The sequence below is a fragment of the Panthera onca genome, chromosome A3, assembly GCF_046562875.1.
Source record: "Panthera onca isolate mPanOnc1 chromosome A3, mPanOnc1 haplotype 2, whole genome shotgun sequence".
Taxonomy (NCBI): domain Eukaryota; kingdom Metazoa; phylum Chordata; class Mammalia; order Carnivora; family Felidae; genus Panthera; species Panthera onca.
Window position 1 is genome coordinate 80156255 of NC_138341.1, and position 27399 is coordinate 80183653.

Consider the following 27399-nt stretch of genomic DNA (forward strand, 5'->3'; position numbering starts at 1 on the left):
TGTTTTAATAAGTGAAGCTGTATGGTTAACAGTTCTACCGAACTACTGGTTGCTTTTCTTGTCTCATCCTGATTATTATTCTCTTTACTCTCCCAAACTCCAAAAGCAAATGAATAGCACTTTTTCCTCCATTCCTAAAAGCCAATTAATCTAACTCAATCTTCTAGGCTTTAGTGTTAAGCAGACTTTCAAATGAAACAGTCCCCAGTCACTGGGTTTCCTGCCATCTGGTCACTTTGAACTTCATTTGTTTGTGTTTTGAACCAGGAATGGAGTCCAGCAGTGATAGGTCTAGGCTACAACGCAGCTCAGGTGTCTGCAGTTGGAGGCGGTGTTAAAGAAAGACTGCTTTCAAGTCAGACGCCTCTAGGGTAACGTCCTGGCTTGGCCACGCTACCTGTGTGAGCTCCCTGAGACTCGCTTTCTATAATTATCTGTAAAAAGATTCTGGGGGCACCTGGGGGGCTCAGTCGGTTAAGTGTCTAACTTGGGCTCAGGTCATGATCTCAGGTTCATGAGTTTGAGCCCCACGTCTGGCTATCTGCTGTCAGCACAGAGTCCGTTTAGGATCCTCTGTCCCCCTCTCTCTCTGCCCCGCCCCTGCTCACACGTGCATCCATGTGCTCTCTTACTTTCAAAAACAATAATAAGTAAACTTTAAAAAAAGAGAGAGCTAATACTGTCTACTTTTTTGAGTTGCTATGAAGATTCAGAGTTGATTTACCTATAGGGTGATCCTATGTTTCAGTTTATACATGTCTTCCCTGTGTAACTGTGATATTATATAGTTATCCTATTTTTATAAGGCATTTAGCACAACAGCCTGGAATACAGTCACTATTCAGTATTTGTTACCTCTCAATCATGATATACCAACATCTTTACTATTCTAAAGCTTTAAATCTCACCAAGTCTTCATTTTAAAAGCAGGAATGGCCTTTTTAACATAGAAAGATGAGTGTGTGCATATATGTGAACGTTTGGTCACCTGCCCTTTGTCCCTGCATTTCCTGTGTCTTTGTGTATTTCAGCTATTTAAGAAGCTAGAAGTGGGGGTGGAATTCTCTGTGGTAGAACCTTGAGGGCAGAGGCTTAAATATTTTACATGCTTTGGTAGGATCATGAGACTGTTGCTTTGGCAAAATATACTCTGCCAACAGAAGGCCCTGTGAGGTGAGCAGGTGGGCCGGGGCTGGGAATCCATCCTTTTACTTCTGCCAGCTATTTGGATGGTCAGATGAATTCCAGACTCCAGCCTCTGCTATTTCCAAGCTCTCCATCACTTGTGCAGGAACACCACCCTTTCCACATCATGTAGAACCAGCCAGGCTTCCTCCCATGGCCTCCTCCCCAGCTCTTTGGGATACAGTCTCCTTGATGATATGGAGGGAAGAGCAGACATTGAGGGCTTTTAGGGAAATACCAGCCCTCTATACAGAAAACAGGATTTCTCCCTTAAAAATCACTTCTGGTTCATGTGCCCTCTGCACTAGGCCGCAAACTGAAGGTGGTTCCTGCAAATGCTTCTGGAGCTAGCCAACCCTGCTGAAATCTAGGCCACTGCCAGCTGCAGAACCTCCCTGAGCCAACTCGCCAACTCTGAGACCTTGGTTTTCTGTTTTATAATATAGGATGTAATAATATAATAATACACTTCATCGGATTACTTTAGAATTAAGACAACATGTCCAGTAAAGTGTCTGGCACAAAATAGGCATTTGATGCTTGGAAAGTATCATAATGGTACCAGGCTGCCTGGGAAGGGATCAGCATTAGAGGCAAAGAGAATCTGCAATCTGGGAGCAGTGGTGTGGGGAGGGAGAATTCAGTTTGTAAATATGTAAGCTCTGCATTTTGGAGGTTTACATCCTGATTAAAATCTGTAGAAGAGAAAGAACAAATCTCACTAGTGGTATTTCTGAACGAAGATATAGAAAATGCACAGCAAATGTATTCCAACCATCCTTTGGGTTACTCTGCATTCATTCACTGATGCATACTAACAATTTTGTATCGCATAAGTATTATGTTCTAGAGGCTGGGCAAAATTTCAGCATAAGAGTATGCAGAAGCTGTATAAAAGAAAACATTTGGAGGAAGCATAATCAGTCTGTTAATACCAGGCAATATTTATTGATTACCCACTGCAATCAATACATATGGTAATATTTATTGATTTACCACACTCTCCCATGGCCCAAGTAACTCCTCAGAAAAACGATGCCATCTGCTAACACCACAGTGAATACAGAGTACATAAAGTTTATTAATTAACGTCTCTGTGGACTGTAAGAGCTCATTGCAGAGGTGCCAAACTCACTTCCAGAAACTGCATTCACCTTAATTATTAAGTGAAGGAAGCGGTTGCGTATATGATCTGATCAGGGGTCACTGAAAAACTTTCCCTTCTCACATATTGTACACTCCAACTATCTACCCTCTTGAGCCTATGAACGGGTCCTAACATTTTCTGAGTTGTCAGGCCTTTGAGTTCAAGCTTTCCTTGGCCCTCTGGGAATGCTTACAGGTTGTCTGAGGGGAATACTGCAGGGTATAAACTAGTCACATTCTGGTAGTGGGGTCAGAGAGAAAGCCTGCAGCAGAGCTGAGTGGGAAGACTCAATGGATATAAATCTTTGGATGGCCTCTTACAGTCTTTCAGTCTCAGTTTCCTCATCTGTAAAATGAGGAAGGAAGGACTCCCTTTTGAGGCGATGGGGAAGTCTGTGGAGGCTGTTTACATAAGGTGACTGAGCAGGGCTAGAAATATGGCAGGGCCAGTGTATGTTACTTCCTTCTCCTTCCTCACTCCTTGGGCACAGACTATCTCATTAGTTGGTCGGTAACCTATATTGTGTTATGAGCGTTGGCTGACAAAGGTGAATTTGTGTGGTTTGACTTGTACTTTAAAATATTAAATAAGAATTGAAGATGTCAGAGTAGTCGTGGGTAATGTTTTGTGATATCTTTCTTTCAGTATATACAGTTTCATAGGATATGATGTAAAATGTACTTCTGACTGTGTAGGTTATGTTCAAAAAGTATGAAGTGAGTACACACCCCAAATAATCAAAAGCAGGAATCTGAGGCAGTATTTGTATACTCCTCTTCATAACTGGCATTATTCACAACAGCTAAAAAGCAGAAGCAACCTAGGTGTCCACTGATGGATGAATGGAAACACAAAATATATATACACACCATGGAATATTACTTCATTATGTATATACACACCATGGAATATTATTTCATTACACACACACACACACACACACACACACACACACACACACAGTGGAATATCAGTTAGGCATGAAAAGGAAAGAAATTCCTTCTTAAAAAGGAAGGAAAGTCTGACACAGGCTACAATCTAGATGAAACTTGAAGACATGCTAAGTGAAAAAAACCAGACACAAAAGGACAAATACTATATGATTCTACTTATATGAGATCTCTAGAGTAGTCACATTTATAGAAACAGAAAGTGGAGTGGTGATTGCCAGGGACCAGGGGAGGGAGAAATGGGAGTTACTGGCTATGGCAATTTATCAATTCAGTGTATCAGCAGAGCTTCCATTTGGGAAGATCAAAAAAGTTCTGTGGATAAATGGTGGTGACAGTCAAACAATGATGTGAATACACGTAATGCTACTAAATTGTACACTTAAAAATGGTTAAGATGGTAAATTTTATGTTATGTGTATTTTATCACAGGTGCATTTGGATGGGACCTGAACGTAAAAGAAAGAGAAAGGTGAATCTCTGGGGAACCGCGCAGGGGTCAGGGAACACATTCTCTAGTTGTTCTGAAGAATTCTCTTTTGTGACATCTGGGACCAGAGGCCTTCCAGTCTGGTGTAAGAACATAAAAAATAAAGTTTGCAATCTTGTTCTGTGATGGCATAATTTCCAACTTGCATTCTTGGGTTTATTTGGAGTTTTAATCTGAGAATACAACGAATATGACAGCAATGTCCAGTTTCTCCCTCAGGTAAAATTGATATACACATCTCTTCTCCTTTAATAAGGCTGTCCAGCCTTGGACTTATTGGTATCTGAGTGTTGGGTCAAGGTTTTCCTTCTTTATTGAATAATCCATACCTTGTGAAGGCCTTCAGCCTAGTGTGATCATCTACATAATGAGGGCACCCAAGGAACCTTGAAGGTTCTTCCTATTATATTTTGTATTCTTAGTATTTGAGACTTGAAGAAACACAATCTGGCCAATTTTTTTCTAGCAAAGGCTGTACACTAGGTTTCTCATTTTCTCAGCAGACAGAATCCTGGCAAATTACTTAAACAGATACAGAAAGGAAGTCTCTGGGGACAGACACCCCATAGACTAAAAGAACAGTCACAGTTCATTATTTTGGACATGGATTGCTATGGCCAAAATAAATATCAGGAAGGTTTCAAAATTCTCTTAAACACACACACACACACCAAAAAACCCCATCTATCAGTAACAGTTCTCAAATCAACTTTGATCTCTCAACTTCCAGAACCTATTATAGCGATCAGATTGTATAACCTTATTATTAAATGCACATGTATAAATGATAGATTTCCTTGTGTTTGGCATATAATTGTTTCTCTGCATATTTTCCTCCAAATTTAAGAAATTTTTAATGAATAGGTCATGGACAGTTTATGTCCCTCCAAAATTTGTATGTTGAAATTCTAACCCCCAAGTGATGGTATTAGGAGGGCCTTTGGGAGGTAATTAGAATTTATGCCCTCATAAGAAGGAATATAACAAATCTTGCTTCCTCTATCTCTCTGCTCTCCTCCATGTGAGGACACAGCAAGAAGATGGCCATCTGCAAACCAGGAAGTGGGCCCTCACCACATGCTGGATCTGCCAGCACCTTGATCCTGGCCTCCAGAATGGTGAGAATTAAATTTCCATTGTTTATAAATCACCCAGTCTATGGTAGTTTGTTATAGCAACCTGAACTGACAAAGGCAAATATTTTTTATTGATATGAGCATATTTTACCTTTCATCTTTATGAATGACTCACAGTGTTGGACATTATATACCTGGAAAGGATCTTGGACATCATCTAGGACTACTTTGTTCTACCAATCAATAACAGTCACATCTCCCAAAACATTTAAAAACAGAAGTCAGTGGTGACTTCTTTAGCCTCCTTCAGGCCATACATTCTTCACAGGGGAGAGGTAAAGTCATGCACTCCTTGCATATGGTCCTATTATCCAAAGGCTTTGGAGAAGAGCTCATTCTGGTTAACATCTCTGGAATAGACTGACTGACAGTAGACTGCACCACCTCAGCTCCATTAGAAGACCTTTTGAAACTTTTTTTTAATCACCCTTAACCCTTTCTTAGTCCCTCCCCCCCCCCCCCTTTTTTAAGGAAAGATTAAAATTCTAACTGAGCCCTGATCATTACCACCTGCTGAGACAGGGTTGTTTTCCATCTTTTTAAAGTCATGAATCCTGTAATGATTGCAGTAATAGCTGTTTATTGGATGCTTACTAGGTAATTGGCACTTTCTATATATTAATTTCAACTACTGCACTAACTTTGGAGAAAGAACATTGCATGAGTCACTCTAATTCAAGATAATAATTTCCAAGTCTTTTACTGTACCATGTGCACACCTAATGGGCCATTCATTATCTTTCTGCTTCATTTGTTTATTTTTTTTCTCCTAGGAGGTGAAGGCTTAGTATTTGATCCCATTTCTTTAATTTATAAAGGTAATTTCAAATCTTCATGTAGTCTTTAACATTATAGATGCTTTGTCCAATGAGGGTCATCTACGAATGTAGAAGGGTCCTGTCTAAGGATTCTTTTACAAGCCTATGCTATTGACCTCTCATTTGAGAGTATATTTGTCAGGGGTTTACAAGTCTGGATTAAGCAAGCACAGTGACCCTGCCAAACTGTGGCCTTCATAATATCTTAGGAATCTCCCCTTGCTTGTGATTCCTAGAACTTTTCTAGTAGAGATGACAATCTGGCAGGGTCTCAGTCTACTCTTCCTCTGTAGGCACTACCTTAATTGCTTGCTCTTCCTGGCTTGGTTATTGTCTCCAGAGAAACTTCAGAAGAGCTCTACGACAGCAGCAGAATGGGACAATGGTCAGGAGCTTGGCTTATAGGGTCTGAATCTTGGGTTTAAATCCTGGCTTTGCCACTTTATGCTATATAAAGCAGAAACCTCAATTTGCCTAAAGAGGGTATTATTGGATTTTTGCTAAAAATTAGAGGTGATAAAACATGTAAAGTGTTAAGATGAGTATCTGGTCAAGGTAAAAGCTCAAAATAAGTCAATTATTACTATCATCAGGTAGAAAAGCTGTCACACAAATTCATCCTTTCTGTAAAATTAATTTTGCTATTTGTTTAATAATTGGGGTAAAATTTATAGACAGTGAAATGCATAGAACTTAAGTGTAAAATTCATTGAAGTTTTGATAACTGTATATCCTTGTTACACAGGCCAAATTAAGATATAGAACCTTTCCATTACTTCAGAAGTTTCATCATGACCCCTTCCAGTCATTCCCCAGCCCCTCATAACAACCACCAGCAATGAATGAAAGTTCTTATTACTCCATATCCCTACCAGCATCTGGTCTGGTTAGTGTTCTGGGTTTGGGCTATTCTAATAGTGGTATCTCATTGTTTTAATTTGTATTTCCCTGATGACATATGGTGTAAGAGCATGTTTTCATCTTTCATCTTTTTATGGCCCATTAAAAAAAATATTTATTTACTTATTTTCAGAGAGAGAGAGGCAGACACAAAGAGAGAGAGAATCCCAGGCAGGCTCCGTACTCAGCCTGAAGCCTGACACGATTGATCTCACAACTGTAAGATCATGACCTGAGCTGACATCAAGAGTCAGACATTCAACCGACTGAGCCACCCAGGCATCCCTGGCCCATTTTTAAATTGGGTTGTTTTCTTATTGTTGAGTTTTAAAAATTCTTTATATATTTTGGGTACCAGTCCTTTATCAGATGTGTCTTTTATAAGCATTTTCTCCCAGTCTTATCCACTTGACATTGACTTGTCTTCTTATTCTCATCTTCTCATTCTTTTCATATTGTTTTTCAGGGACCAGGCATTTTTAATTTCAATGAAGTCCAGTTTATCAATTATTGCTTTAATGGATTGTGCCTTTGGTGGTGTATCTAAAAAATTGTCACCATACCCAAGGTCATCTAGGTTTTCTCCTATATTACCTTCTAGGAGTTTTATAGTTTTGTGGTTTATATTTAGGTCTATAACCCATTTAGAGTTAATTTTTGTGAGGGGCTGTCTAGATTCACTTTTTTCTATGTGGATATCCAGCTGTTCCAGCACCATTTGTTGAAAAGACTTTGCTCCATTGTACTGTCTTTGCTCCTTTGTCAAAGATTAGTTGACTATATTTATGTGGGTCTATGTTGTTCCATTGATCTATTTCTCTCTTCTTTTGCCAATACCACACTGTCTTGATTACTGTAGCTTTATAGTAAGTCTTGGAGTGGGCAGTTTAAGTCCTCCAACTTTGTTCTTCTCCTCCTGCATTGGCTCTTCTGGGTCTTCTGCCTCTCCATATAAACATTAGGATCAGTTTGTTGATACCTACAAAATAACTTGCTACAATTTTGATTGGGATTACATTGAATCTACAGATCCAGTTGGGAAGTTTGTTGACTTTTGATTAGAAGTACTCAATTGTGTGAATATACCACAATTATTTATCCATTCACCAGCTGATGGATATTGGGGTTGTTTCCAGTTTTTGACTACCATGAATAAAACCACTAAAATGTACAAATATTTTAAAGAATACATGTTTTCCATTTTTCCTGCATGAATGCCTACAAATAGAATTGCTGGGTCATACAATAAGTATGTGTTTAATTGCTGGGTCATGCAATAAATGTGTATAAGAAATAGCCACATGGTTTTCAAAAATGATTATGCCATTTTACTTTTCCACCAGCAATGCATGAGACTTCCAACTGCTCCATATCTTTGCCACTATTTGGTGTTATCAGTCTTTTAAATTTTAGCCATTCTAGCAGTTGTGTAGTGGTATCTCATTGTGGCTTTAATTTGTATTTCCCTGAAGATGAGTGTTATTGAAATGACATCTTTTAAGTCATTAAAATGAAATGCATCTTTTAGCTGCTTATTAGCCATCTGTGTATCTTCTTTTGTCTGTTCGAGGAGGTTGCCCATTTAAAACATCTGTTTCCTTATCATTTTGTTATTGAATTGTTGGAGTTCCTTATATATTCTGGATACAAATTATTTTTCAGATATATGTATTGCAAATATATTCTCCCAGCTTGTGCCTTGCCTTGTCATTTTGATGAGAATATATTTTTAATTTTGATGAAGTCCAGTTCATCAGGATTTTCTTTTATATCATGTGTTTTTTGTGACCTCTGTGAGACATCTTTGCCTATCCCAGCATGTGAAGATACTCTCCTATGTTTTGCTCTAGAAGCTTTATAGCTTCAGCCTTTATATGGAAGTTTATGATCCATCTCAATTTTATATGGTGTGAGATTCATATTTTTTCCCCAGCAAGTTGTTCCAATAGTATTTATTGAAAGTATTTGGCTTTTCCCACTGAACTGCTTGGTGATTCTGTAAAAAATCAATAGACCATATAGGTATGGGTCTATTTGAGACTGTATTTTGCTCTATTGATTTGTCTGTCCTCATGTCAATGCCACATTACATTAAATTACTTCAGCTTTTAAGTCGTGAAATCACGAACTATAAGGCCTTCAACCTTGTTCTTCAAGATGGTTTTGGCTACTTAGGTCCTTTGCTTTTTTATAAAAATTTAGAGTCAACTTGTCATTTTCTAGAAAAGTGTCCTGCTAGCCTTTTGATCAAGATTGTGTTGAATCTATAGAACAATATGAAAAGAACTGACATGTTAACATAATCAAAGCTTCCAATTCATGAACATCTGTCCATTTATTTAGGTCTTAAATTTCCCTCATCGATGTTTTATAGTTTTCAGTGTACAGGCCTCATGTCTTTTGCTAAATTTATGATTTATTTTGTCATTGTAAATGAAATTCCTTTTAAAATTTCATTTTCTAATTGCTTACTGCTAATAAGTAAAAACACAACTGAGTTTTGTATACTGACCTTGCCAAATTCGTTCATTGATTTTATTAGTTGTTTATTAGATTTCTGAGGATTTTCTGTATCAACAATCATTCTTTTCAATCTTTATGTCTGTTATTTCCTTTTCTTGCCTTATTGCACTGACTAGAACTTCCAGTACAATGTTGAATAGAGGTGATAAGCACAGACATCATTGCTATGTTTCTGATCTTAGGAGGAAAGTGTTTGGTGTTTCATCATTAAATATGATAGTGGTAGGTTTTTTTATTGTATATGCCCTTTATTAGATTAAGTTCCCTTCCAGTCCTAGTTTGCTGAGATTAAAAAAATCATAAATGGGTGTTAATTATGCCAAATGGTTTATCTCCATCTATTTAGAGGATCATAGATGATTTTTCTCCTTTATTCTATTGATATGGTAAAATACATTAATTAATTTTTCTGTTAAACCAACCATGCATGCCTGTGATAAACCCCACTTAACTATGACCCACTTAGTCATAATCATATTTTCTCATATATCACTGGATTATACATGCTAATATTTTAAAAGGAATTTTGGAATGTTTATGAGGGATACTGGATTATTATTTTCTTTTCTTATAAGGTTTATGTCAGATGTTGGTATCAGGGTTATACTGGCTTTATATAATAACTGTGTAGTTTTTCTTCCCCTACCTTCTGAAGGAGTTTCTGTAAGACTGGCAGTTTATTTGTTGGTATTTCATTGGCATCATTTAAAGTTTTGAGAAAATTTACCTATGAAACGATCTAGCCCTGGAGGAGTCTGCTTTGTGGAAAAGTTTTCATTATGAATTCAATTTTTAAATTAGTCATAGTGGCATTCAGATTTTCTAAATCTTCTTGTGGCAGCTATGGTATTGTGTATTTTCAAGGAAATGGACTATTTCTTTTTTTTTTAATTTAAATTTTAGTTAACATATGGTACAATATTGGTTTCAGGAGTAGAATTCAGTGATTCATCACTTACATACAACACCCAGTGCTAATCACAAGTGCTATCCTTAGTACCCATCACCCATCTAACCCATCCCCACCCACTTCCCTCCGTCAACCCACAGTTTGTTCTCTATCATTAAGAGTCTCTTGTGATTTATGTCCCTCTCTTCTCTTCCCCACTTTCCATATGTTCATCTGTTTTGTTTCTTAAATTCCACATGAGTGAAATCGTATGGTATTTGTCCTTCTTTGTTATTTTGCTTAACATAATACAGTCTAGCTCCATTCACATTGTTGCAAATGGCAAGATTTCTTTCTTGATGGCTGAGTAATAGTCCATTGTATATACATACCAATCTTTATTCATTCATCAGTTGATGGACACTTGGACTCTCTCCGTAATTTGCTATTGTTGACAATACTACTATAAACATTGGGGTGATGTTCCCTTTCAGATGTATATTTTTGTATACTTTGAATAAATATCTAATAGTGCAATTGCTGGATCATAGGGTAGTTCTGTTTTTAGTGTTTTGAGGGATTTCCATACTGTTCTACAGAGTGGCTAAGGAAATTGACTATTTCATGTAAACTGTCAAATCGATTGGCTAGAAATAGTTAAGAATATTGTTACTATTGTCAAGATTTCTACAGGATATGTGTTCATGTCCCTTATTCTCATTGCTGATGTTGGTAATTTGTGTTTTCACTCTTTTTTTCTTAATTATTATCATTAGTGTTTGTTAATTTTATTAATCTTTTAAAAGAACTCAATTTTGGCTTCATTAATTTTCTATTATTTGTTAATTTCTATTCCTATTTATTATGTACACCTTTACAATTATCTTGGGTTTAATTTATGCTTCTTTTTCTAGCTCCTGAAAGTGGAAACATAAGTTATTGATGTTCAACGCTGTTCTTTTTAAAATATAAGCATGCGAAGCTGCGAACTTTTTTGGTGTGTTTATTGTTTTAGTGAATCCTATAATTTTCATAAATTGTACTTTCATTTTCATTCAGTTAAAATTACTTTCTAATTTCGCTTATGATTTATTCTTTAACTCAAAGACTTTTAGAAATATTATTTAACTCTCAAATACCTAGATTATTTCTTTGCCGTTTCATACTGTGATCATAAAACATACTCTAAGATTCTAATCCTATGGAATTTATTGGTATTTCTTTTATTGCTCTCAGTAAGGTCTGTCTTGGTGAGTGCTTTGTGTGTACTTGATAAGATTCTGTAACTTGCACTTGTTGGGTGTAGTATTCTATAAATGTCAATTAGGTCAAAGTGGTTAATATGCCCAAATATTCTATATATTTGCTAATATTTTGTTTAATTTTTCTGATTACTGAAGAAAGGGATGTTAAAAACCTATAACTATTATTGTATATACTTTAAAGATCTGTTAGTAAATACATACATAGTTATGATTTTTATGTTTTCTTAAATTGTGTATCTCAGAGACAGCAGAAAGCCTTGATTTTATGCCAGTTTGATAGTCTTTGCCCTTTAACTGGAGTTTTTAGTCTATTTTACATTTAATGCAATTAATTGATACAGCTGGGATTAGGTTTACTATTTTCCTATTTCTTTTACATTGACACCTTCTGTTTTTTCTTTCCATTCTTTCTTTCCTCTCATATATTGTATTAACCAAAGATTTTGGTATTTTTAAAAAATTCCTCCAATGACTTAATTTTAGCTAGGCTTTTTTGGAAGTATTTGTTTTTAGTGTTTTTTATAGGTATTATACTATGCATCCTTATCATCAAACTTAGATATAATATTACACTAATTCACATAAAATGTAAGAATCTTGTAGTCATGCAATTCCATTAGTACTTTCTTATTCTTTGTGTGATTTTTGTCATTTATTTTACATCTATATACAGTTGACCCTTGAACAAGGGTTTGAACTGAACAGAGCCACTTATATGAGATTTTTAAAATAAATACTGTAAATATATTTTCTCTTCTTTATGATTTTTCTAACAATAATTTTTTCTCTAGCTAACTTTATTGTAAGAATACAGTATATTACACAGATAAAAATATGTGTTAGCTATGTCATCGTAAGACTTGCAGTCAACAGCAGGTATTAGTACTTAAGTCTGGGGAATCAAAAGTTATATGTGGATTTTTGATGCATGAGGGGTTAGTGCCCCAACCCCTGCATTGTTCAACAGTCAACTATACATCATAACTCCCACAAAACAGTATTTTATTTTTTACATTAAATAATCTTTTATATTTACATATATATTTATTTACTCCTGTATATACTTCCTTCTTATAGGTTTGAGTTTCCATCTGATTTTATTACCTCTCAGCCTGACAAATTTCCTTCATCATTTGTGGCACAGGCCTAATGGAATGAATTCCTCTCTGAATTTGTGCATCCAAGAGTCTTTATTTCACCTTCTGTTTTGAAGGATATTTTTGCTAGATTCAGAATTACGGCTTGACAGTTATTTATCTTTTTGGTTTTCTTTTTCGGCACTTTAAAGATGTTTTTGCCCTATATTCTAGCGTCTGAAGTTTCTAATGGGAATCCTTCAGTTAGTTATACGCTGTTTCCCTGCACATAATATGTCATTTTTCCTTGGCAACTTTCAAGAGTTTCTCTTCATCTTTAGCTTTTAGGAATTGTATGATTATGTTTCAAGATGTGGTTTTATGTGTATTTATCCTTCTTAGGGTTAGCTGAACTTCCTGTATTTGTAAGTTAATTTTTTTACCCAGTTTAGGAAGCATTCAGTTATTATTTTTTCATATATTTTCCTGATCTCTTTTCTCTGCCTTTTCCTTCTGGGACTCCAAGTACATGTATATTAGACTACCTGATATTGTCCCATAATGCATTGAGGCTCTGTTCATTGCTTTTAAATCTTTGTTCTCATTGTTTTTCATACTGGATAATTCTTATTGGCTATCTAGTGAAATTTTCATTTCAAATATTGTTCTTTTCAGTTGCAGAATTTTCATTTGGTCTTTCTTTATTGCTTCCGTTTCCCTTCTTTCAGTCATTATGAAAATGTTTTTTTCCTTTATGTCCTTGAACATATTATAATAGATGCTTGAAAGTTCTTATCTGAAAATTCCAACATCTAGGTCATCTCAAGGTCTACGACAGACAACATTTTCTCTTGATTATGGATCACATTTTCCTATTTCTTCACATATCCTTTAATTTTTGGTTAATGAACGTTGTCATGATATATTATAGAGATTTTAGAGTCTGTTTTCTTCCTTTAAATAACGTAGACTTTTTTTGTTCTCTCAAATTCTTAGCTGATCGCCTGAAACTTGTGGGTACTTAGTGTTACATTTTGTTATAAGACATTTTGGTTTTGTCTTTAGTTTTAGGATTAGTCCTTTATTAAGGCATAGCCCCTCTGAGGTTTTGAAAAAAACCTCAAGGTGTTTACCAAGCTCTTATAATTGGATGGGATTCAAATTCCAAATTCTACAGGCAGTAGTTGTAGGCATTAGGCAGCAGTTGAAATCTCTGCTCAGTTTTTCAGCTTTCCAGTTATTGTCTTCCACTGGGCTCACTGGCATCTCCCCCACATATATGCAGTTTAGGGGTCATCCAAGGATTGAGAAGAATTTATAGAAAGAAGTGAAGCTCTATTTTATATGGTTCTTTGCTTTTTGGAACTTCCTCCCTTAAAGCCCATCTACTCTGGCAGCCCTGAACTCCATTTTCTGACACTTCAAGCAAATATGACTGTGGCTTTCTCCTTGAATTCTAGTTGCTCTTTGTGGATTGAAAGAACCCTCAGGGAGAAGCTGTATAAATGCAGATCTCACCCAGCTCAATTCACTCAGTCCAATTTCCTTCTTTCAAGGAACAAATTTCCAACATTATCTGCCTTCTTTTAGTCAGCATATAATAATACCTTCAAATAGTTGAAAAAATATTTTGTCCAGAGTTTATAACAGTTATCCACAGGAGAGGTAATCCAATATAATCTCTTCCATTACTGATATAACTTAAAATTTTAAAATGTTTATTCATTTTTGAGAGAGAGACAGAGACAGAGCATGAGCAGGGGAGGGGCACAGAGGGAGACAGAATCTGAAGCAGGCTCCAGGCTCTGAGCTGTCAACACAGAGCCTGACGCGGGGCTCAAACCCACCAACTGTGAGATCATGATCTGAGCCAAAGTCAAATGCTTAACTAACTGAGCCACCAAGGCGCCCCAATTATTGACATAATTTATTGACATAAATTTCTCTCACAGAAATTTTAACTTATGGTGTGTGTGTGTGTTAAGAATAAATTATACCTTTCATCTTTATGAATACTCATAGGATCATTAAATAATACATCCTGAGGGAATCCTCATGTATTATCCAGACTATTCTGTCCTACCAAGCAATGACTATCTAAAACTTATGATTAATCTCCTGCTTTTATTCATTCATGTATTAGTTTAAGGTGTACAGCATAATGATTTGACATACCGTTGACCCTTGAAAAATGTGGTTGATGCCCCAACCCACAGGCAGTCAAAAATCCATGTATAACTTTTGACTCCCCCAAAACTTAACTAATAGTGTACTGGTGATTGGAAGCCTTACTGATAGCATAAACAGTCAAGTAACACATATATTGTATGTTATATGATTTATATACTGTATTGGTACAATAAAGTAAGCTAGGAAAAAGAAAATGTTATTGGGAAAGTCATAAGGAAGAAAAATTACATTTACAGTACTGTATTTATTGAAAAAAACCCCACATATAAGCAGATCTGTGCATTACAAACCTATGTTGTTCAGGGGTCAACTATATGTATATACTGTGAAATGATTACCACAATGTCTAGTTAACATCCACAACCACACATAGTTATAATTTGTTTTCTTGGTTTGAGAACTTCTAAGAACTATTCTTTTAGCAACTTTCAAATATACAATAGAGTACTATCAACTATAGTCGTCAAGGTGTACATTGTATCCCCAGGACTTATTTTACAACTGGAAATTTGTAGGTTTTAACCACCTTCCCCTATTTTGCTCATCCCTCACTCCCCTGGTTCCTATCTCCGGCAACCACAAATCTGTTTTTTTTTTTTTTTTTTTTTTTAGGATTCCGCATATATACTGAGATCATATGGCATTTGTCTTTGTCTGACTTATTTCGCTTGGCGTAATGCCTTCAAGGTCCATCCCTGTTGTTGAAAATGGCAGGATTTCCTTCATTTTTTATGGTCAAATAATATTCTATTGTGTGTGTATATGTGTGTGTGTGTATGTACATCACATTTTCTTTATCAGTTCATCCATTAGTGATCACTTGGTTTGTTTCCATGTCTTGGCCATTGTAAATAATGCTAATCTCTTGCTTTAAAAGAGGCTGAGGAGGAAAGATGCTTCTTTAGGAAATGAGCTCCCTGTGGGGACACTCCCAATTAAATGCTATAATTTAAACTCATATAATAGCTTCATTACAGGGTCACTGAATTATACAGACAGATGAATGTATAAGCATTACTGAAGCTGAGTTTGTCCCATTAAACCATGGATGTTAAAGAGGTATCTTTCCCCATGTTTTTGTGTGTACGTTATCTACACTTTTCTTTGCTTTGCTTCTTCACCCCTTCAGCAACAAAGGAACTCATCACTGCTGGTCTGTTTTACTTGGGTTCTTACACCTTACTTAATATCCTGGCATCTATACATTCCCCATTCTCCTGACCTGACTTCTGTATCCTTCTGGTTGTTTTGAGCCTTAATGTTATGGGTTGAACGGTTTCCCCACAAAATTCTCATGTTGAAGTCCTGGACTCCAATACTTCATAGTGTAACCTTATATGGAGACAGGGTCTTTATAGGGGTAATAAACACGAAACCATTAGGGTGGGCCCTAATCCAATATAACTGGTATTTTTATAAAAGGAGAAATTTGGATCAGAGACATACACAGAAGGAAGACTATGTGAAGAAACACAGGGGGAATATGGCCATCTGTAAAACAAAGGCTGGGACAGCAGATCCCTCCTTCACAGAAGAAACCAATCCTACTGACTGATCTTAGACTTCCAGCCTGCAGAACTATGAGACAAAAAATTACTGTTGTTTAAGGAACCCAGTTTGCGGTACTATGTTATGGCAGCCTTAGCAAAATAAAACTAATGTATTAGTTTTATTATTTTAACAAATAATCTGATCACAGTTTTTCAACTTGATTCTGACTCAAGGCTTTCCTTTGTCTCCTTTGATCTACTCACCCCTCAGTTTGGTAAATGGGCAAAAAAGCAAAATAACTGATCTGTGTCTTAACTTTTTTAACTTAATTCAAATGACTTTCCTGATCCTAGATTCCTTGTATTATAAAATAAGGATATTGCTCCTGCCCTACCCGTCTACCTAAGTAAAGCTCAAATAAGGTACTGCACAGAAAATATAAAATGCTACACAAATCTCAGGCATCCTGAGTCATCGCTCTTTGTTCATAATATGTTCTTCCTCTTGCCAAATTATGAGAGAACTAGTTAGAGGGTTCAAGTTCAGAATTCTCCACTTTTTAAAGAAAAACCCTTTCAACCTAAGACTTTATTTTGCTACTTCTAGTTCAAGAGGCAGATGTGAGGTAGATGATGAATGTGGGATGATACTTCAAGTTTTTACCATTCTGGCATCTCCAGAGGGTTTAAAAGAATTCCTCAAACAACATATTTATTTTAATAAGAAACTAACATAAGGAAACCAATTTTTTATAGAGAATAGGCTTTTTAGAAAGCATAAGAGAAGAAGAACTAATAGTACATCAAACTGCATTAACAAAACTAGGATGTGTATTAAATGTGATTTTAAAATTTGTAAAATTAAATGTGGGATGTTAGCAGTTCTTCAACATACTTTATATGTTCCTTTGTTTTTAAAACCATTTTGTTAATGAGAATTTGAAAAATTCTTGTTTCTACAATAATACGCATTTTTATAAAATTATAGAACTTATCCCCAAACAGCTTATAGTCTAGTATATTGATTCTTATCCAGTTACAAATGTTACTCAAAAGAACCAAATTTTGAAATGATTCTACCCTTTTCAGTTCTCTAGAATGCCTCCAGATGGCATTAAAACCCTTTTCCCATTATATTTTGCAGCACAAAAATTTAAAAATTAGTACTATTTGAACCACTTAAGACTAGTCACATTCATTATATCATCAGAAATCATGACAGTAGAACTATTCAGAATTTTTAGGACAATATTTTAAGAAAGACAAACATGTAATTATATCCTTTGTGAAATATATAGCCCTCTGATATACACCAAAGGATCTTCCTAGAATGAGAAACAGATCTTGGACAAAATAAGACATTCAATAATATTGTATCACGAGGTGTGGTATCTAATGAATAGCATTTTAGATGCTGAGCAATATGAGCACTGGCTCACACATAGATAAATTCACAAAGCTGTCTCATAATAAGAAAACTTATCTTGCCCCTCAGAGTAATAAAAATAAAGATTCTTAAGGAGCCAACCTGTGACTGATTCCTGTGAAGCTAAAGTAATTTGCTAGCTCGTGAATTATTTTATTTAAACTTTGGGATATAAATTTGGTATCAAATTAATCATTAAAAATACACTTGGATTCTTTGAGTACTGAGAGGAAAAAGACAAAAAATAGAGAGTGAGGAACACATGCTTTCTAAGTGCCTTTTCTTATGTTTTTAAAATTGCGTTTGTAAATTCAAAAACATGACAAATTTGAGATTCCAGAGATATTCATCATCGTATTTTTCACACAATTCCAAGGTGAGGTTGGAGATGGCAGGCTTTTAAAATGACATTGATTGGTACTTCATCGTGTGTACGACAGAATACCTCCCAGTATATATGAAAAGTCACACAGTTATTTAGGACAGGGCTGAAAATCTCCAACCAAATTCTAAAGGGTTTGTCTCCTTTCTCCCCAATGACACACACCCTGAAATCTTACTACATTTCTATTTTATCAGGAGGAGTATTTACATTTTTAAGATTACTCTTACTGTGCTAAAGCATAAGAAAGACCTCAAAATGTGTCCACACCCAAAAGCATTGAAAGACATCATCATGAGAAAGAGAACCACAGGCTTCCTTCCATTATTATTATTACTCTTACGTGATATTTGCACTGTTTCATACTACAGACATATTATCTGGATAGAAACAGGAAAGAGACTTACGATGTATTCGATGTGCCATTGTCAGGACTCTCTGGCTCAGCATCACCTTTCTCTTAAAAAGGAAGCAGACAAAAAATGTCAACATGTGAGTGTTACGGTCTTTAAGATTTAAGAGAGATTAAATATATTTCAATGCTCCTATTAAAAATCTTTCAAAATGTGCAGCAGGAGGCTTTTAAAACATCTTTTTATTGTCTGAGAACCGGACTGTCAAGTAATTTCTTCTTTGTATTACAATTGCCCAGGCATGGATCTGTGAGTAGGTACTAGGAGCTGTTTGCAAACAACCAGAGGTTCAGAGTGGAGACCCTGCCAAAAGATGAATATCTTACAGATGGAACCTGTTTCCTTCCATTTCATTTTACAGACAATTTAAGGAAATAAACTCCATTAGCATTCTAACATGCAAGGCATTTTGACCTTTGATCCCTTTTGCTAATACAAGCAGGTCAGGTTCCATAAGAAGGTGGAGGAGAGAACTGTACGGAACACTGATAGATTACAAGATCCCCAAGATGTATACCCACTGAAAGTCCTGGTAGAAGCTTTTGGGGACCCCTGAATTAATGCAGAATAAGGTATAAACCAGAAATCCTTCCAGACCATTTGAAAGTCTAGCTAAAGAAATGTTTCTGTGGTTTGTGGTCATCAAACACTTAGTAGGTTTTAATTAAGGGAGTCTGGAACCAGTTCACTTTTAGTAGTTTTAAATGGCAAATTCTTCTAGCAATAGACATAATGTAATTCTTCGATCCTTGGCCATTGAGGGTTTGAACCATGCATCCTTATTTTGTAAGGTGCTTCTTTTTATTTCCTTGAGGCTAGGGGAAGGAAGGGGGAGGGTCATGACTTGCAAGTGTGAGTCGGCTAGAGTTATGATGATTGTGTGGTGCTAACAGTTGAGTAAAGCCTAGAAAAGGTTGTGGGTTGTAAGAAATGGGCTTGATGGTGGCCACTTGCTTTTGCTTTGCCCTTTCAAGTCAGGCCTAAACATCTTGTAGAACCTCAGGCCAATGGCACTAGATGGGCCTCCCTTGTCAGCAGGTGACATTAGCTTGTGGTCACCTAGTCTCAGGAATGATTACATGATTAATATGATGTAATTATGTTTAACTTATTTTCATGATGAACACATTCCAAAGATATCACCCAAACTGAACTCAAAAGTAAATTTTACAGGGGATCCTGGGTGGCTCAGTCAGCTAGGTGTCTGACTTTGGCTCAAGTCATGATCTCACGGTTCATGAGTTCAAGCCCTGTGTTGGGCTCTGTATCGTCAGCACAGAGCCTGCTTTGGATCCTCTGTCCATTCTCTGTCCCGCACCCCCCCCCCAACCCCGCCCACCGGTTTTCTCTCTCTCTCAAAATAAACTTAAAAAAAGGAAACTTTACAATTTCTCCTTTTTTAAATAGAAAATTAAAGAGTTGTGAGGGAAAAAAGGCACAGTTACATATATAGTTCACACATCTATCTCAGATATAACTCTGTTAATATGTCTACACAGTGCCAGAAAAACCATGAGGGACAGTCACTTTGTTAAAAAGCCACAAAATTGGTTTAGGTGCCTTGATAACAAACACTGATTAGACAAAGCCCCAGTACACAGGAATCCATTTTGAAATAAAAGTAGAGGCAGCAAATAAACAAACTTGCTTTCAAGCTCATAGTTTGATACTATATTTTTGTCTTCCAGGCCAGTCTGTGGTGTACTTATATAGGAGACATGTAAGTCCTCATCAACTGGTTCTAGTGCTGGAAAATAACCTAATTTAGTTCTTTCCAGAATCATTTTTCCACTAAGTAACCATGCTTCCTGCCAGAATGCCAAAATAAGAGCTGTAACACCTGCATTATGTAAGACAAAACTAAATGGAGGTTTAATTTCTGAAACATATTGATGTATTTTCCCCTTTAATTTGGGAAAATTGTTTACTTTCCTGAGTTTATAGCCACTGGTAATAACCCCACATAAAATCTTAATCAAGAATGTAAAACAGCAGGTTCAGGAGCAGCAGGCAATAGTAAACATTGCTAAACAACTTCTGTCAAAAACCCAGAAAATCAATAATATAAACAGAGACAATTATTTGGATGTTTGAATAAGTATGTTTTACCTTGAGCAACAATGCTGTCAGATAAACTGCAGGCTGATAGGGTACAGGCCTTAGTGCACATGGGATCTGGGGGCTGCAGGAATTGTGGGCTGGATCAGCTCAGGGACAAAGCTGCAGCTGATGATCTCTGCTCTTAGCAGCACTTATGTTGTGGCAACAGGGAAAAACAGAATAGGAAGGATACAATGGGGCCAAACAGGGCATTTATAGATGGTCCTAGAGAGAGTGTTCTCTGACTTTGGTGCTGATAATGAATTAATCTTTCTGGGGGAAAAGTAAGCTCAGAATGGAGAAGACAGGGATTAAAGCTGTGTTTGTCATTCACAAAGAATAAGACATAAAATTCTCAACATCTCGAAATTTTAGGTGATGCAATTTCTGAAGTTAACTTGAAATGTTTAAGTACATAAGCCATTAAGAATCATAGTCTCTTTTTCAGGACCCAAGGGAAAATAATAAATGTATACTAGAAAACTCTTGACAAAAAAATTCTTAGTTGGATGCTCAGATGTTTCCCTGCAGCCACCAAAGAAGACTTGTTGGGGTCACCCTGGTTATTTCAGCTGTTTTCATGATAGATACCACACTGGTCTCTGTATTGATCATTAAGAAACTGGACATAAAAGAATGGCTCAGGAGCAGTGTGGTTATTTTGCATGTGGAAATATAATTACAGAGAGGAAGAGGGCACAAAAAATGAGCCATAGGATATATATATCTACATACACATGTAAACGCATAGGTATGTATATATGTATATTATATGCATACTTTCAGTTTGATGCTCCATATTTGTCTACTTGAGCCTTCCACAGTACTTAAACATATACTACATGCTTCATATAGGTCTTCTGTCTCATGACCTGTCATGAATACAGAATCCCTGTTACAGTAGTGGAGGAAGAGGAGAAAGGTACACTCACCACTGAGATGAATATACAGTTTGAGGTATGAAACAGCTTGATGGCCCCAATAGGCCACTTAAAAAAAAATGACAGTAGCTACACTTTTAATCCAATAAATGCACTGAGGACTTAAACGCTGGGCACTCTAGCAAGCATAAAGATAAATAATACCTAATTCATGCTCTTTAAACACAGAACATGACTGCACTCCTGGAGTATGCACTCTCCATCAACAGTGCTACAAGGTGGACTACAGACTGTTGAAAGGGAATAAAAATACACCTGCGTTAAGCTGTATTCTGCTGCAGAGGGAAGTTGCTATACTATAACTTTTCTTTTTTTTTTTTTTTTTGAAGTTTATTTTATTTATTTTGAGAGAGAGAGAGAAAGCGCGAGCAGGGGAGGGGCAGAGAGAGAGGAGAGAGCAAGAATCCCAAGAATCTCCATGCTGGTAGTGCAGAGTCTGACATGGGGCTCCAACCCAAGAACCATGAGATCAGGACCTGAGCCACCCAGGCACCCCTATGACTTTTCTTTAAAATGAAAGTAATCCATGTTTGCAGTGTTGACTTTGCTAGCTTTTGTTTTTAGTTATGTTAGCCCTTCAACAACTATGCTCAGTGATATACTTGTTTCTAGATGTAATGACTTTAGACTGTGTAACGATTTCTGTTATCAAAGATGAGACTTAAGGTACTTAATATACTACCATCTCTGCTTACAATTCTTACTAGTCTATTACTACTTTTAGTGCCTCTACTGGGTATTTATAACCTTAAGTTTAACCTTCTATTTCTTGATTAATCAACTATTGACAGTATCTTTTCCTGTATACTATGTGAAATGTGGAAATTCATTCATCTATTCTTCCCTCCTGCCTTCCCTCTCTCCACTGTACACAACTCTGCACAGCTATACGTTTCCTTCTACATAGCCAAGATTTAAAATATTTATATTCTCTTCAGTAATTATTAATGAGTCACCCTCATTAATATTAATTTAATTAATAATTTAATTTTTGGAATTGCCTATAGGCCAATTAGAAAAATTACAAACCAATGAATAATAGGATTTATAATATTATAATGATTAAATATTAGTCACTAAAGAACCAAGAAGTAAGACTGGATGTGTACAGAAAGGAATGTCATAAACCCAAATGAAGGCAAGTGTTCCTGGCATTTCAGTCAAATGTATTCCCATTCTTACATTTCATCATGCCACATGTTAATCTGTCTCAAGTAAAGGCTATACTTTTCCTTAAAAAAATGTTCAATAGGGTATGCATTTAATGTACATAAAATGTATATGTATATGAAAGTGTACACATGAAGTTTTAAAAATTAAAATGAGTTAACTTTGAAAACATCTTCCAGGCCAGGAAGTGGGTATTACCAAGAAATAACCCAGAAACCTTCTATTTCTGCCATCCCCACCAGCTATCTGGAAATGGAATCTTGTGTTAATCATTCCTTTTCTTTTCTTAATAGCTTTTACCATCCATGTATTCATTAGCAAATAAAATATTCTTCAGTTTTGTCTGATTTTAAATTTTATGTAAATGGAATCATACTGTATGCATTCTTCTGAGACTTCCTTCTGTCACCCAACATTATGATTTTGAGAGTCAGCCATCATGATGTATTGTGGTGTTGATCATTCTCACTGTGGTGCAGCAACCCCTTATAAGAATCTACCATCATTTCCTTACTCATTTGACTCTTGATGGACATTTAAGTTTTTTTCATTAGAATGATGTAATTACACACATTCATGAACCTCCTTCTTTGTGCATGTGTTAGGAGTTCTGAGACGTGGGGCTTATATATTCTTAACTTTACTGGAGAATCTTAAACTGGTTTCCAAATTAACTTATAGTTAAGATTTAAAAGGCTTTTCTAACATAATAATGTAAAATGTAATTTCATTGTGGTGTTTGCATATCTGAGTACCAATGAGGAGATATATTGTGCTTGCTCTCTGTGACATTCTCTTTAAACCCTTAAAAATTTTTTGTAGTATTGTTTTTTTTAATTCATAGAAGAAAATAACTATTTTCTTGATACAAATCTCCTGTCACATATATACATGCACACACAGAGACTCTCCTTAAATAATTTCTTCCAGTGGGAGTCTTTCTACTCCTTTTCTGGTATCTTTGGATGATTATAAGTTCTCAATATTAATGTACATGAATTTATCAACATTTTCTTTTATTTGATATCTTTTTTATTTTAATAAATATATCATAAAGATGTTCTATATTATCTTTTGAAAGTATAGAATTTTAATATTAACATTTAGGTCTTTAAAAAATACCTGGAAAAGTTTTTGTATATGGTGTGGTATATTAATTTCATTTTTTATCCCTATAGATAATCAATTATTCTGGTACTATTTATTTAGAAGCCCATTCTTTCTCCATTGGTCTACATTATCAGCTCTGTAATAAATCTAGTTTTCACACATTTGTGGATCTGTTTCTGGGTCTTCTGTTTCATTGATCAATTTGTCTATTACTATCTTCATTACTAAGCTAAAAAATATGTACTTATTTTTAATACTAGTAAGGCCAGGCTCCAACCTTGTTCTTCTTCAGGAGTGTCTGAGCTATTCTTAGCCCTTTGTTATATCACATACATTTGAGAATCAACTTGTCATTTTCCACATACACAAAAGTGAAGTTATAAATTTGCTGTCTGCTAGATCCTATTGCTACCATTGAGAAGTCAACTGGAAGTCTAATTGTTGCTTTTCTGAAGATATTAAAGGGTATTTTAAGACTTTTTTATCTTTGTGATTTTCAGTTTAACTATAATGTGTCTAGTGTGGACCTCTTTTTATTTATCCTGTTTAATATTCATTGAGTTCTTTCAATCTGTGTGGTAGTGTCTTTCAATTCTGGAAAATTTTCAGCCGCTTTCTCCTTTAATATTTACTCTGTTCCCTTAGCTCCTTCTGGAATTCTAGTTGAATATACATTAGACCTCTCACTTTATCCCTTATGTTCTTTTCTTTTACTTTTTTTTTTGGCCACAGGGGCAAGGGGGAGGACAGAGAAAGTGCAAGAGCTGGGGACAGGGGCAAAGGAAGAGAGAGAATCTTAAGCAGGCTCCACACTCAGTGCAGAGCCTGACATGTGGCTCAACCCCACGACCCTTGGACCATGACTTGAGCCAAAACCAAGTCAGACACTCAACCAACTAAATCACCTGGGTGCCCCTGTCCCTCATGTTTCTTAACTTCCATTTTGTATTTTCCATTTCTCTAGGCTGCATTCTAGATAATTGCTTAAGTCCAATTTTGCAATTCATTACTTTTTTCTTCAGTGATGTCCAATCGTCTGCTGTTAAGCCTAAGGAATTCTTATTTTCTATTTTTATTTTCTCAATTATAGAGGTTCTGATTAGTATGTCTTCAAATCTTCTCTTTCTTTACCACATTTTCAATCTTCTCTTTTATTTATTGAAATTAAAGTAAGCACTCTTGTTTTGTATTTTGGTCTTGGTAATTCCAATCTCTCAAGTCTTTGCAGGTCTAATTCTCTGCCATCTGTTTTTCATTGCTTTTGTTTATAGTCTCTTATTTTCTTGTTTATGAGTTGTTTTGATAGTGAGTTTTTCATTTCTTTTAGAATTCTATTTTTATTCTTCTTCTTCTTTTCCATTTTCCTTCTTTTCTCTTTCTGGTATCCCTATGAGTTGGATTTTGACCTTTCCTCCCTGATTGATCTTCCATGTATCTTACCTTCCTTTTGTATTTCCTTCTGTCTTTTGCTTAATATCCAGAAAAAGAAAATGTTTTCAACCTTACATTCTAGATTCCAGACTTCAGGTATTTATTTTAATTTTTTAAGTTTTATTGGCCATATTTAAATTCTCAAGTGCTCGTTTATTCTCTAATGACTTCTTTTTCATGCCATTCTGTTCCCTTTATATTTAATACAAATAATTTCAATTTTTTTCTGAAGGCTGTAATGATACTTGCAATTTTTTTCTTCTGTTCTTTGAATTAATATATTGATTCCCTTAGGGCCATTCCTTCTCTTTGATGCTCCTTGGTTATATATTCACATTTTTGAATGAAAATGGGTTGGTTAATGAAGGTAAATGGTGTGAATTTCCTGTACTGGTACACTGATCTCTTTTCCTAACACTCCTTTGCCTTGGAGGGAAGGGCTGATTTAGAACTCTTTGTAAGTGGATAGGGTTTGGTGACTCAAAGGCTTTATTTAGGGTTCAGAAGAGAGGCCTCAGGCAAGCTGGGAGCCCTAACCCTACACTCCAACAAAAGTAGGAAGTACTTCAGTCTGAGTATTAGTATTTTTTGTTTCCATCTTCAGCAAACTTGACTCTTCTTTTGCCAACCATACATGTCTATTTTTAAGGTCTGGTGTCATCTCAGAATCTGTTCTGCTTCTCTCTTATTAAAGTTCCAGTCATTAAGTGGAACTTCGGGTCAGCTCTTCATTTTCTTAGTAAATGTAACTATTTTTTTTTGTCTTTTGGATTTTTGGGGGAGAAAAACCAGACTGGATGCTCTGTATAAGAAAACAGTTAGGATGGGGGTTGAGGTAATTGGTAGAAGAATGACCCAGGTCTTCCTATCTTGCTCACAATCCATGCCTATCTATTCTTTCTTGGGAATAAGTGGCAATATGGAGTCTCTCCTAGAGCTCCGTAGGATAGTTCCCACCACTATTAGAACTTGTTCCTGTTTTTTTCCATCATTTTCCTTTCTCTCTTTTTCTTTCATGATCTTCCCTGCCAGGATGATCAAACAGTATAGTCCTTTCTGCTTCTGTTTTCCAGAAACTCAACAGAACGTCTGGTTTGTTGATTGCATCCCCTCGTGTTCTCAGTGCTATTATGGATTTATTTCCATTACTATAGCTTTTGGTTAGTTAAATGGGGATTCTAAAGAAAGGGGAAGAGGTGCTTATGCGTAGTCTTCCTCTTGAACAGGACACTCTCATAACTTTTAAAAAACACAGACATATATCATCTATTTTAATATTTAAGTTTCTCAATGCTTAAAAAGCTTATATTTTATAATATTAAATTAATCAGTACTTCAACAAAATGACTAGAGTATCCATCTTTTAAAAGATTTGGATTAAAAGAATTTCTGTTTAATTCACACTCTTTCCCTTTAGTATTGACATATATACTTTTGCTAATTTCAAAAAGAAAAAAGCACTGACCTGGGGCGCCTGGGTGGCTCAGTCGGTTAAGCATCTAACTTCGGTTCAGGTTGTGATCTCACTGTTCATGGATTCAAGCCCCATGTCAGGCTCCGTGCTGATAGTTCAGAGCCTAGACCCTGCTTCAGATACTAGGTCTCCCTCTCTCTGTCCCTCTCTCTCTCTCTGTCTCTCTCAAAAATAAACATTAAAAAAAGCTTAAAAAAAAAGGAAAAAAGCACTGACCTAAAGTGGTGATGCTTAGTCCGTCAATCCACACATACATATTTGTGTTTGGTGTCTCTGAAGTTCAGTTTTTTTTTTTTTTTTTCTATTTTCTACCTTTTTACTGGAGTCAGAATTCCAGAAATATTCCAAACAATAATGATTCCAAACCAAAAATAAAACACAGCACTGGAACTACTGGTGGCATCAGCTCTCCTAAAGTTTTAAATATGCCATAATCTATAGAAAAAGCTCAGATTTTTAAATAGTGGTATTACCTTTTTATAGATGTACTTGGCTTTTGGGGGATTAGTTGGGAAAAAAAATCTCCCTACCCCAAGAAAAGAGGAAGTCAATCACAAATTTCCCTAGACAACGAAATGCCAGAGAGTATACCACACAAGGCAGGTGTCACTTCACATTTCATACAAGATGGGGTCTGCTTTACATAATCTAAACTGTAGTATAAGCATGAGGATTTATGACATGCCATAAAAATATGCCAGATGCATACAAAGTCAAAGTATATAGTTCTTGGACAAGAATTCAAATCCACTGTGAAATGACAGGGGTCAAGGTAGTGAAATACAGTCTGTTGTCTTTGGGGTAGAGATCCTGGAATACAAATCCTGGCAGTCATTTTTCATTTAGCCATGTGATCCTGGGTTAGTCATTGTCTTCAAAATCTCATTTTCATC

The 27399-nt window shown here is 35.9% G+C and overlaps 1 protein-coding gene across 4 annotated transcripts in view; it reads right to left on the minus strand.

Moving 5' to 3' along the window:
• Positions 1–27399, minus strand: part of AFF3 (ALF transcription elongation factor 3) — a 571024-nt gene that overhangs the window by 156857 nt on the left and 386768 nt on the right. For all 4 annotated transcript variants that reach the window (XM_060645344.3, XM_060645354.3, XM_078444386.2 and 1 more), the window contains one exon: positions 18275–18326. In XM_060645344.3, the coding sequence (XP_060501327.1) occupies positions 18275–18326 (52 nt within the window). The remainder of the gene's footprint in view (positions 1–18274; positions 18327–27399) is intronic.